Source organism: Uranotaenia lowii, chromosome 3, assembly GCF_029784155.1.
Source record: "Uranotaenia lowii strain MFRU-FL chromosome 3, ASM2978415v1, whole genome shotgun sequence".
Classification (NCBI taxonomy): Eukaryota; Metazoa; Arthropoda; class Insecta; order Diptera; family Culicidae; genus Uranotaenia; species Uranotaenia lowii.
Genome location: NC_073693.1, coordinates 251912289 through 251925731, shown reverse-complemented (window position 1 = coordinate 251925731; position 13443 = coordinate 251912289). Strand labels below are relative to the sequence as shown.

The window sequence follows — 13443 nt, the reverse complement described above, 5'->3', positions numbered from 1 at the left end:
CAATAAAAACCCTTTGGATTCGCAACAACGTTGCTTCAACCCGTTCCTCTAAATGCTGCTCAAGCATTTCTGGAATATCTAATCGTTCGATATCTATTTGAATCTCCATGAAATCTTTGTGTCGCCTTTGTGATCGAGCGCCTCGATGCGCACCCAGATTTGACATCTGTCCCGCTCAGCATCGTAATTTGCAATAAATTTTTCAACAGAAGCTCGCATTGCATTTAGTGGCTTTCGTTATATTATGCATTCCTTGAGCTGCTTTTCCACCTTAGACGTCGGCATGGTTATGAATCGAAACGGAAACGGTAGTTGAAATCGAAAACGAATCTCCTTCCCGGCAACTAACCGTTTCTATGCGAGACCGAACCGAACGAGAACAATACACAGATCGAATCGATTAGCTCCTTCCCGTCGCGGTGTATTGCTTTTTGAGGCGGAAATTTCGACGGAAGTTTTTAAATCGAAAACGGACCCCTTCCCGACGCGAACAGTCCACTCCTCACCCGGTCTCGCAAATTGTGGGTGCGAAGCGGATTTCCCACAATTGCGCCGTTTACCACCAATTGCCACAGTGACCCTATGTGTGAGGTCACCCAACTTTATATTAGTAATTGAGAAAGCTACTGCAAGTACATATATGTATATCGGAACGGACTCACCAGGTTATTCAACAGCAGATCTGAATCGACGACGTCACGACGCTCCGTCGTTGTGCTCCAATTCCAGGCGTTGATCGTTGTACCAACACCATCAAGCGTCGAGCGTTGATCGATCAAAGAGAATCGTCGATCATCTCAAGCGCGTCGTCTATCGTGATCAACCTGAGAGAGAGAGTCGTCGATCAGTGAAGCGCGTCGTCGGTCGTTACACCCAGAGAGAGTCGTCGATCAGTAAAGCGCGTCGTTGATCGTGGCTCGTCTCAAAATGGTGGAACTGGCTTTGTTCCTCAGTAGAAGCGACGGCTTCACCCAGCTCAATTGACGACGATCATGTCGGCCATCTTCCGAACAGCAACTTAGCACACTTTCTCAATTTCTTCCTTCTTCTATTTTCCACTTATCTTTGTACACTTTCGTCTTCTTTCACTTTTTTTTCATCTCTTAGTACTTTCACTTTTCCTCGTTTCAGCACGTTGATCGTGCAAGGATTTCTTGGCCCATAAAACCCCACCGCATTCAATCCGATAACTTGGATTTTTCCCGAATGAATCCCAAACCCACGTGCACGTAGAATTCTGATTTTCTTCAGTTTTTTTGACTGAAGGCCATGTGCACTTTTCGGAATTTCTTGGTTTTATTAACCGAAACTATCACCACTTATCATTCCGATTCCGGAGAATAATTCCAATTCCGAATTCGTAATGATCACTTCAACCCATGTGCTTTTCTCTTAGTGATTATTTCTTCCCGTGAAATAACCCGTGATCTCGATATTGTATCACAGAATTCCCTTTGCCCAGCACAAAAGAAGTAGCGTGGCTTTGGCTACAAAATGGCCACCACCTTTCCCCAGAATTCACGAATACTTCTCATATCCACTTCCTAGCCGCGGACTGGCCTACGACCATCCGGTTCGAAGGACCAAATGTTCCCTCCAGGGAATTTTGCCGGCCACTTGGAGGACTTTCTTTGCTGCCTTAAAGCAGCCACTATGAAGATGGAGCGAAATATTCCCCAAAATGGTGCGATCGACCGATTGTTCCCGCCACGCAGACTACCTCTAACGGGATTGTGATATTGCGAGTGTAAAGTATACCGACCGTACTGGGCAAAGCCTTTATTGGAAGTGTCTTAGGTACACTGGAAAAGACTGGATCAATGTTCGATCGCGCGACGTCGATCAGAATATCGAGCAAGAAAAAGAGTGGCGATCATTTCATTCTAGTTTAAGGGGTGCTCAAAAATTTATCAAATTTATATAATACTAATGATCAAGGTATAACTCAGATTGTACAAAATTATAATTCTAATGTTATAGTAAATTTAAGGCGAAATTTAACTGATAAAATTTTGTAAGCAAACGTTATAGATTTTGGTTTAAACTTCAACAATTTGGTTACAAAATATTCAAATCATCCTTCAACTCCCTGAATAGAAACAGCGCTTGAATAAAAAGGATAAATTTGAGTTAGGCTGCCGAACTTAGTTTCGAGTATGCCTATCACAACTTAGTTTTGCGATTGTCCAGCCAAACTCAAAGTTGAGGGCTGCCACTAAAGTGCTGTTTTGAGTATAAAAAAATGGAACGTGTAGCAATAGCTAAATTTTCGGGCATTCGATCCAGGGACAAACAAGGAGGATAGACTATGCTATGCCTTTTGAATTCGGTTCTCTCATGCTTGTAACAAGAGATGAGTGAGCGCCATTCGTTTCGTTTGTCGGATCCGCTGACCCGAATGCAAATTGATTCATGAAGACGTTGTTGTTGAGGGGTTTTGCTTCGTCAGTTTTTGGCGTTTTCGAGTAGAGCGTTGAACGAGGTAAGATATCATCAACTCATACTCATGCAAAATCAACCATTGGTTGAGATAGTCCTGTATGCACAGGAAATGCGTATGGCTATCCGTCGATGTGTGCTTCATAATATGAATATTTTGCACCCTACCTCAATGGCAGAGCTCCAGGCCGTTCTTACGTACCGTTATTTTGACAAAACTACGCTCACAAGGAGATCTCTATTGCTACTTTTTGGACTTTGGCAGTTTGGCATAATCCATGCACTCTCACAACAGTATTTGAACTATTTGACATACGCACCAAATCCTAACCATTTGTCGACCATTACTCCGAGAAATTTTAGCTACAATTTCGAAGATGTCGTGTGTCCTCCAATATTAATCTCCATGCGCAGAACAACTCATCACTTGATCATAAGTAGTACTTCGGTCTAAATCATTTATTTTTATGGCCGTAGGTCCCATATGACTGGGACACGCGTAAAGAGGAGCAGATTTTGCTGGAGAAACTACGGGACATTGCTAAGTCCCTCCAGCTGAACAAAGCTCCGGGTCCGGATGGCATCACTAACGTTGCAGTGAAGGCCGCGTTCATGGAACATCCCGAAATGTTCCGGTCATCACTGAAACAATACTTGGATGAGAGGGCCTTCCCAGATGTGTGGAAGCGGCAGCGAATGGTGCTCCTGCCAAAACCGGGTAAGCCACCAGGTGACCCATCAGCATATCGCCCGATATGTCTCCCGAATACTGCTGGAAAGGTGCTAGAGAACGTGGTCAGAGCAGGATCCAGCTCTACACCGACTGTGCGAACGGTTTATCAGATAAACAGTTTAGTTTTCGGAAAGGCCGCAGTACGATGGATGCCATTCGATGTGTCATCGAAGGGGCAGACGAAGCCACACTGAAGAAGAAGAGAGGAGACCGGTTTTGTGCAGTGGTCACCCTTGACGTGAAGAACACCTTCAACAGCTTTAGTTGGGCAGCGATTGAGTCGACGCTCATTCGTATGAGGATTCCGGCATATATCTGCGGAAGGGTGGAGTGTTACTTCCGTAATCGCCAACTACAGTATATGACCAGTGAGGCACTGGAAACAGTGAGTGTCTCAGCAGGAGTTCGACAAGGATTGTGGAACATCGTTTACGACGAACTGCTGAGAATGCGTCTCCCCACGGGTTTGAGACTTGTGGGATTCGCCGACAACGTGGTTCTCCTGGCATCGAGCCCATCAACCGGAGAGGTCCAGACAGCCTTCGATGCAGGTCCGGATGGGAGCTATGATCAGAGGCCCCAGGTGGACTTTATGGCGTAGGGGTACATATTCCCCCTTATTCTGCGCCGCGCGTGAGGTGACGATAGTCAATTCGAGACGAAGTCACGTGAGTATTGTCACCTTATTCCCGAATCCGATGTGACAGAGCATACGATCTGTCACTCACGATGACTACTAGATTAGGATAAGAACTCAAAAAGTTCATTCTTAAAGACGTTTCTCACCTAAATCGACTACTGGAATCAGGTGACTCGACTATCGTCACCTCACGCGCGGCGCAGAATAAGGGGGATTATCTAGAGTCGACCAATTGCACCCATGGACCCAGAGTAGCATACAAGAAGACGCGGTGGCTCGCCGTGCCATGGAATGAAATCCGTTAAAAGGATGGGTGATCAACGAAAGAAAAAAGGAATTCGGTTTTAGGGTGGACTATCTGATTCATTTTAAATGATTTGTGCTCACATGTTCATTCTCTCTAGTTTACTAAATGTATCCAGCACCCAAATGGGTTTGGATGATTCCGGTTTCAGCAAGAACACCAACTTCCAAGTTTTCGACAGGTCCAAGAAAGATCGATCCGGAAGTATCCGGAATGGTCTGTATCGCAACATTCACGACTGAGTTTGCAATCCCTGTTTGTAGCCATTGTTTAGATTTTCATCAAGACGCTGTCTTGAGCTCAACAAGAATGTTTTTATTACTAAACTGGGTTTGACAAGCTTTGGAAGTCTTGAGGGCTTTTGGGGTAGAAACCGTTGAAGTTGATGATTCATTTAAATTGTTTATGATTCAAGCGATGTGACGAAACTTAAAAAAAGTATGTACATTGTGCATTGTAATAATTGACATAATACTTCATCTGTTTGAAATTTCATTGGATTTTCTATTTGAAGCACTGTGTTAGTGTTTTGTAGAATATGTCTCGAGCCATTACAGACTCTTACGTGTGATTATTCAAGTCCCTTATGCATCTTGGATTAGGGTTAATAATTTAAACTTAAAAAATGATGCAATGATGAATACTCTAGTAAGGCATACATCATTCGTATGGAACATTCATTTCATGATTTTGTTAGCCTACTGATAAGCTACGGGTAGTCTTCTTGTGAATTTATTCAGAAATTATTCCTGTCGTTATATTTTTGTTTTTTTTTTTTTCATTTAATTTAATACTAATTTATTTCAAATTCAACCATCTTTCTCAAACACAAATTTGCCGAACGAACTAGCGTCAGGGCATTGTACACCAGCCAACGAACCATGTGGCCCCGACGGCCCATCGAGAAAGCATATTCTATCGTAATGAACGACATCCCAAGAAGAACAGTGTAGGTTGAAAAGGATTGAGCTTTGAAATGACCAGCTTTGAGTGGTTTTTCTTTTCGATCTCAAATCTATACTAAAACATGCTCTACTGCTTTTGCGCCGAACATTCTTATCTTGATCTTTCTGCGGTCTCCTGTAGATATAGCCTAATTTTTACTGGAAAAAAAAACTATTCAAATATTCGATTTATTGTGAGGCTATGCAACACAGTTTGTGGAATTGAAGCGATTGGCTTCGAAAAAAAAAAAAATCATATAAGCCATTTTGTAAATAAACGCTATACTAAGCACCAATCTTAAAATCAGCGCAAAGGATTGCCGAGAACGATTGCACATTCCTCTTCACTAAACGAAACTTTGTGCATACTTGTTGTTTCCCTTTTCCAGAGAGCCCTTAGGATTCGTTTCGTAAATGTGAAACCCTGCTGCCCGGAAGAGAAATTTTGAAGCTCTGGCTTCCGGTATCTCCTAATGCTATTGCTTCACCGAGAGCTCTCTGTTTTGTGTAACGGTCAAGTTTGGCCCCTCCGATCATTCATTGGGGATTGTCCTTCCTGACAGGAAGCCGAACATAACGTAAGATTTTTGTGAGCCCGCAAAGCTCGCCGTCGAAGTTTTCTAAACTTTTGGAAAATTGTTCATATGATAATGGTTTCTGTTTTATATTCTCTCTGCCACGATTTGTGCCGAATACTTGCTAGTTGTCCGAAAGCGAGAAGAGAATTTCGGTAGCCCTGGGATGAATATGAGCTCCTAGGCTTCCAATCCTGCCAATCTGAACCTATGTTAGGCCTAGAGCGCTTAGTATGTTCGATTAGGTAATTACATGTTTACTATTCTTTCAATCTTTTTTCCAATAGCCAGTAGCTAGCTCAGTACGATAGCATTCGAAAGCATCACTTTAGTGAAAGGGCATCTCATGTCTCACTTTCAAACGATCGTCATTTTTGGATGGAAGAAAAATTATGCCATAAAACCATTTTGTAGCATCCGAACTCACCTGTGAAATTTCATTCAAAGCCTGCATCATCTCTCGCGACAGACAGTTTCGGTAGAAATGAATCGCTGAATCGTGAAGACTTAGGACGCTCAGATCACTGTAAATTGGCTTAGCTGATAGCGATCAAAAATCACCGTATCGAGACACAATTTTTCATTCCTGCACACCACAATCTACAAATTTCTCCAACTCCTTTGGAATTTAACTTTTTTATCTTACATTTGAGCTCACCATCTCACCGTAATGTTGTTCGATTTTTTTAAACAAATTCATTAACACTTCAAGATTATTTCACTATAGATAAATAAAGTTTGTTTTCTTACTTCAAATTTTGGCATTCCGTCAAAGAAAGTTTATCTCAACAGTTGAATAGAAATGAACATCATCATGGTTCCAAATAATTGCTGCTTGGTCCAAGCTGGGAAAATAAATAAATACTCGTAGATACAACGATAGATTCTAGCATTGATTGGGAATCAAATTTGTCCTATATTTAATCTACAATAGCTTCATTTTCCTTGGTAGAACTCCTAGCAACATATCAACATATTTTTGAAAACATTATAGACCAGAAACATACTCGTTGAGTCTGTTTTGATTTTTAATCTAATTTTTCGGTTTTAGCATGTAGAAAATTAAGTGAACCTTTTGATTTAGTCATAGAAACACAAAATAAACGAGACAAAATTTCTAATCCTCTCACATATCCACGTCACACAATTTTTAACATATTTTTTAACTAATATCTCTAAATATTTTACCAAATTGTATATAGGCGTGTTTTGCATAATTCATGCATGTTTTCCTACTCAAATGAATGAAAATCATAGAATAGAGTTATATTTATGATAAAAATTTGTTGATTTTTGCATGCCACTTTCCAAAACTTTAAAATTTTTACACTGTTTGATTTATTTCTTTTCACATAATTTTATTTGAGAAAAAGTTCTGACCTTGTAAATAATGTCGATTTTATCCCAGCATCCGAAAAAGTTTTTCGAAATATTCCTACTGGGTCTTGCAACGGCAGACTTTAGGGATAATTTCAAACGTTTTCCGGAACGGTTTATCAAAGAAACCTTATTACCACTTTTGATTTAGAAAAAAAAACTTTTCTTTGAAAAACCGTGCAGTTTTCTTAATAAAAAAAACACAGTCAACATAAATTAATCTAACGCATTGCATTAATATTTTCTTAACTATATAATCAATTCTGTTTGTTTGTTTTATGCTTCGAATTTAAAACTGCTTCCGCTAAATTTACACTACTGTAAAAAAAAATAACGCAATACACTGTGTACCATAACCAATGTCGCCCCACGTGGAACCCACACGATCGAATCTCGTGACGACATGGACACATCCGCCATCTGCACGCCGCGATTGCATTTGCTTCGGCGAATCACAAATAAAAAACACCACCACCATCATTCGATCATCTCTCGCGGGACCACCACTTCCGCCAATTTGCGCAACTCCCTCGATACCCACTCTCCTGCCAAATAAAAAAAACTCTCGAAATAAAAACAACCCTCATCTACCTCAAACTAAAATGAAAAACATAAAAATAAAAAAATAAAACCCCGAACCGAACCACCCCCGTAGAAGCCGTCGATCTTCGGTGCCATCCTGGATATGGCGGCCCTAGAGAAAACGGGCGGCTCCCGAACCGGATCTCTCAGTATCGAAAACGGCGAGGGCGTCAACAACTCGCAGACGCACCTGCTCTTTCCACCGGGAACGGGAACGGGCCACCACGGTCCGGGTCAGGGTCAGGCCGGGGAACATGGCAGTGTTGGCGATCATGGCGAACACGAGGGCACCCTGGCCAGCCTGGCGAGGCGAACTACCATGCGCAAGCGGTCCTTCAGGTGAGTTTTGCGATTGAAATGTTTTGGAACTTTAAAACTTTATTTTATCATTTTGGCGACGATTTCTTAAAACTATGAACCAACACTTTTGATTTATTTTTAAGCTATTTCTTGGATCCAAAATTATCACATGATATCGTGAGTAACCGCTCAATATGACACTATCTTTTGTTAAAATTGAAAATGGCAACCGTTCTCCAATTTTTTTAGCATCCAAAATTTACCAAATCACGCTCTACTTGGTTTGACCACCTCGCTCGTTGCGTCTGCTTGTCTGGTGGTAACTCATTTTTACGGATTTGCACTCCAAGGTACGGCGAGCCACCGCGTTCCCCCAGTGTGCTACTCTGGGTCCATAGGTGCAATTGGTGACCCATGATACTATGTACTCCTACACCATACAGCCCACCTGGGGCCTCTGGCTATAATTCCCATCCGGATCTGCAACGAGGCTATACCCGTTATGGGTGACCATACTCGCGCAATGCACTTCACGGCAACACTTGATTGTTCGTTCTACACCAGCAAAGCTCTCCCTTTCTACTGTCACAATTCGCGACTTACTGGACAACTAGTCGTTCGCTGCTACTCGTGACCCGAGGCTCACATTCGGCCTCTAGTCACAACAACTCGCCTCTCCTTTTGTCCTAAATGCTCACTTTTTCTCCATCTCTTAACCTAATTCGAGACTAGAACTAATCACCTCTCCTCGTGTTTGGATTTCACCTTTTTCACCGAACATGTCCTCCGTCTCAACTCTTTGAAACTAAATGTGAGGCCCGACCCCTCCTCATGAGACTTGAGGTCTGGGCGCCACATGTTTCCGGCACAAAGCCCATTTCTCTGCCCTTCGAGTGCTGATAGTGTTGTGTGCCTGGCCACTAATCGGGGCCAGGAACCTCTCAAAAATGCAACCGATGAATACCAGCGAGCACACTTCTGGTCGCATATCGGGCTCGCGACTTCCCGATACACGTGACGACCTTTCTCTCTCTACTTGCAACTAAGCACTCGGTACGCAGGCTGTCGGCAAGCTGACTATATCAAGTGTGACATGAAGTTCTTTTGGCCGTACACCTGAAAATGGCAAGTCTGCAGACACGATTCCACTCTGAACCGCGGGGAGGTGGAACTACTACCGAATTCACGGTGAGCACCTGTTTCGCAGGACAATCGTACGACGTTCTCGCAACATGTCCTGCCTAGCGTATTTGACCAGCTTTCGTCGCTTTCTGAATACTGGGTTCGCCTTAGCGTTGCGCGTGCTCGTGGTTAATACTTCGCCTCCGCACTCCGTTCTCCTGCAAGCCGTCAAATATGGCTCCTAATACTCGTCGCTCAAATACTCCGAGTATCAACAGGTCCTCCTTGAGCAATATCCATGTCTTGTACCCGTAGAGAACAACCGCTCTAATAAGCGTTATGTACAGGTTACACTTCGTGCGAGTATAAGGACTTGTCGACCACAGTTGCTTGTGGAGTCCATAGTAGGCACGACTTCCGCTGTTAATTTGCCGCCGGATCTCACGGCTGGAGCCATAGTCTGCGGTCACCAGTGAGCCGAGATAGACAATATCTTCAACTATCTTCAGCTTGTCGCCGTCGATCGTGACCTTGTTAAAACTGGACAAGCGGGTGCATTCGGTTTCGGATCCGAAGGCCAGACGTTTATTTATTTATTTTTTTATTTACATAGTATTCCGTCTCACGACATAACTTGACGAACATAATTCCTAAAATTCACTCGGTTCATAGCAACCGTTCTCCAATTTCTCGGGCACCCCACGTTCGCCAGATCACGCTCCACTTGGTCTAACCACCTCGCTCGTTGCGCCCCCGCTCGTCTTGTTCCTACCGGATTCGTAGCGAACACCTGTTTTGCAGGACAGTCGTCCGGCATTCTCGCAACATGTCCCGCCCAGCGTATCCGGCCAGCCTTCACCACCTTCTGGATACTGGGTTCGCCGTAGAGGCGCGCGAGCTCGTGGTTCATCCTTCGCCTCCACACTCCGTTCTCCTGTACGCCGCCAAAGATGGTTCTTAACACTCGTCGCTCGAATACTCCGAGTGTACGCAGGTCCTCCTCGAGCAATATCCATGTCTCGTGCCCGTGGAGAACAACCGGTCTAATGAGCGTCATATACAGGTTACACTTCGTGCGAGGGCTAAGTCTTCTCGACCGTAGTTGCTTGTGGAGTCCATAGTAGGCACGACTTCCGCTGATAATTCGCCTTCGGATCTCACGGCTGGTGTCATTGTCTGCGGTCACCAGTGAGCCGAGATAGACAAAGTCTTCGACTATCTCCAGCTCGTCGCCGTCAATCGTGACCTTGTTATTACTGGACAAGCGGGTTCGGTCGGTCTCGGATCCGCAGGCCAGCATGTACTTCGTCTTGGACGTATTGATCATCAACCCAATCCTCCCTGCTTCGCATTTCAGTTTGCGGTAGATGTCTTCCACCGCCGCAGATGATCTGCCGACTATATCAATGTCATCGGCAAAGCAGATAAGTTGACTGGATCTGTTGAAAATCGTGCCTCGCATTTCGCCCACCGCTCGTTGAATAACACCTTCTAGCGCCACGTTGAACATCATCATGCAGGATAGACCATCAAGGCCAGACGTATTAATCATTAATCCACTCCTTCCTGCTTCGCGTTTCAGTTTGTGGTTGACCAGTCTTCATCAGTCTGTTCAGCTTCCCAGAAAAACCGTCCCGTCCATTATTTTCCATAGCTCATCACGAACGAACGTGTCGTATGCGGCTTGGAAGTCCAGGAATAGATGGTGCGTTGGGACTTGGTTTTCATGGCATTTTTGGTGGATTTTCTGTAAAGTATTCCTCCATGAAGCCGGCCTGATGAATTCTCCCATAAATCTGGCGGTGGAAGAGGATTCGGGACAACACTTTGTAGGCGGCATTGAGGACAGTGATCGCTCGGTAGTTCTCACAGTCCAATTTGTCGCCCTTCTTGTAGATGGGGCATATTATCCCCTCCTTCCTCTCCTCCGATAGCTGTTCTTTGTTCCAGATCAGGATCATCAACCGAATGTAGGCAATCGGCCAACTTGTCCGGGGCCATTTCAATGAGTTCAGCTGCGATGGCTTCCTTAACTTCACTCATCGTTGCAGTGTTCCGAAAATCACTCAATTTTCATGAGAGACACTGAAACGTTTTCAACAGCGAAAGCAAAACCTAAACTGTCGGTTGGTTTATCTCCCAGCGGGGCAAAAATTGTGTTCGACAGCGCTGCTCCGAGAACCCAAGAAACAACATTTTAAAGAGAGACATTCCTTCGCCAGTTGGAATTCTCAACTGATTGAGGAGCTACCGGATTTTAGGTTTTTTTTTCGCTCAATAGCTTTTCTTGCTTACTCACTCACTCACTCATTCATTTAATGATCGATGATCGAAGGCTGTCTGCCTAATGCATCTTGCTTTGTTGTTGCTGATGTTGGGGAGGACCAAAATAGCCATTCAAACACGCAGGCAGTATGTATGTACATAAGTATCTGCCACTATGGAAGAAAGTACGCAGGCAGTATGAAGCGATGTAAGGCCGGATTGATTGAGTTTGAGTGAGTGAGTGAGTGGAATTTTCGAATTGGATCTTGTATCAGTAAGTGTCTCAATCACTTCTGATACACCAGGTAGTGAGCCTGAGAGATCGAATTTGATGCGAATCCGCTCTTGCTTTTGAATCTTGTTTACATTGACTTCGCATTGTCGCTCTATCGACTCTCAAGGAACTACAGGCAGCAGCATTCGGCTTTGAATTTTTCCAACTAGAAACCTATCCTGAGCGTTTCTTCCGAGTGATTTTCGGAACACTGATCGTTGGGAATAGCTCCTCAACGTCGTTCGCTACGCCGGCGATGTACTTTTTCCCACCGTCTTGGTCTCCTGCGTGTGCGCCGAAGTACTGCTTCCACCTTTCGATCACCTCACACGATGCAGCTGCTCCAGCAAAGAGTGATGACGTAAAGTCCTCGAAGGAGCATTAAAGCTGATCATTCCTATCACGTTTGGCGACTGAATTTCTCCATTCAGTGTTTTTGCGATGAATGATGCGTGTTGAGTTTTTCGGCGGCGTTCCAATGTTTCTAATCCCAGAAGCTGGCACCGGTCGGAATATGCGGGAAGGTTTTCAGGATTACGCCAGGGTAGATGTCATAGAGCGAATCTAACAAAACGCTTTTGTACACGCTCGATTCGCAAAATCCAACATAACTGATAGGGAGCCCAAACAATTGCAGCATGTTCTGTAGCTGACCGGACAAGTGCGCAGTAGAATGACTTCAAGCACAATGGGTCTCTGAACTCTCGTGCTACTTTGGAGATGAAGCCAAGCTGACGATTCGCCTTTCTTATAACTGAAGTTCGTAGACTATCGAACGTAAGCTGAGCATCGAGGATAACTCCAAGGTCGTCAACTTCAAATACCCTGTCAAGGCGCTGGTTATCGATGTTATAATCATATAAAATTGGCGTTTTCTTTCTATGGAATGTTATAACGGAGCACTTGGAGACGCTGACTGATAGCTTATTAAGTCTACACCATTCACCAAAGTGATCTTGTAAAGATTGAAGGTGTGCACAATCGACAGTGGATTCAACTGGAACGAATAGTTTCAGATCATCAGCATATCCTATTTTGGTTCCAATTTCCAAGCTAAGGATCAAGTCGTTGAAAAACAGAACAAATAGTAAATTGCTCCCTTGCGGCACGCCAGATCGGTTAGTAAATGGAAATGATATGATATCACCAAATTTAATCCTAATACACCGCTCAGTGAGGAATGATTTCAACCAAGAGATCATGTTGTCATGAATACCGAGCTTAGCTAGCTAGCCTAGCGAGTAAGAATCCGTGATCAATCGTATCGAATGCCGCTTTGATATCGGTGTATATAGCATCATTTGTTTTTTTCTTTCCATTTGGTTCAGACAAAACGAAGTGTACTCTAAAAGATTGGTACTCACCGATCTGCCAGGCATAAACCCATGCTGTTCAGCGGCAATATAATGTGAGGAAGCGCGTAAGAGGGCTTGACTTACAACAATTTCGAAAAACTTGGATCCTGCCGATAAACTCGTAATGCCTCGATATTGCTTCACATTTCGTCGTTCGCCATTTAATAATAACAGCCGGAATTCCATCAGGTCCACGAGCAAAAGAGCTTTTCAGTTTCCTTGCGGTATTTTCGATGAGCCTTTGATCTATCTCGAAGGTGTTGAAATCTATAGAATCCGCCGGGACGTGAAACGTGGCATCAGAGTACTCAGTTTCGGACGAGGCAGTGTCCAGGAAGACCGCCCGAAAATGCTCAGCAAATAAATTGCAACACGTATCTGGAGAATCAGCAACAGCATCGTTGTAAAAGACTGAGGTAGGTAGGGAGCTCGATTTTCGTTTCGAATTCACGAAAGTCCAGAAACTTCGAGGGTTCTTACGTCAACCAGATTGTACACGCAGAACATGGTGTTTGTACAGTAATGCATTGAGA

General features: G+C 43.9%; 1 protein-coding gene across 1 annotated transcript in view; it reads left to right on the top strand.

Moving 5' to 3' along the window:
• LOC129753289 (voltage-dependent calcium channel type A subunit alpha-1-like) overlaps nt 1–13443 on the top strand; it is a 260599-nt gene that overhangs the window by 211410 nt on the left and 35746 nt on the right. Inside the window, 3 exon segments of the mRNA XM_055749089.1 lie at nt 7668–7933; nt 8144–8292; nt 8338–8442. Coding sequence (XP_055605064.1) covers nt 7668–7933; nt 8144–8292; nt 8338–8442 — 520 coding nt within the window.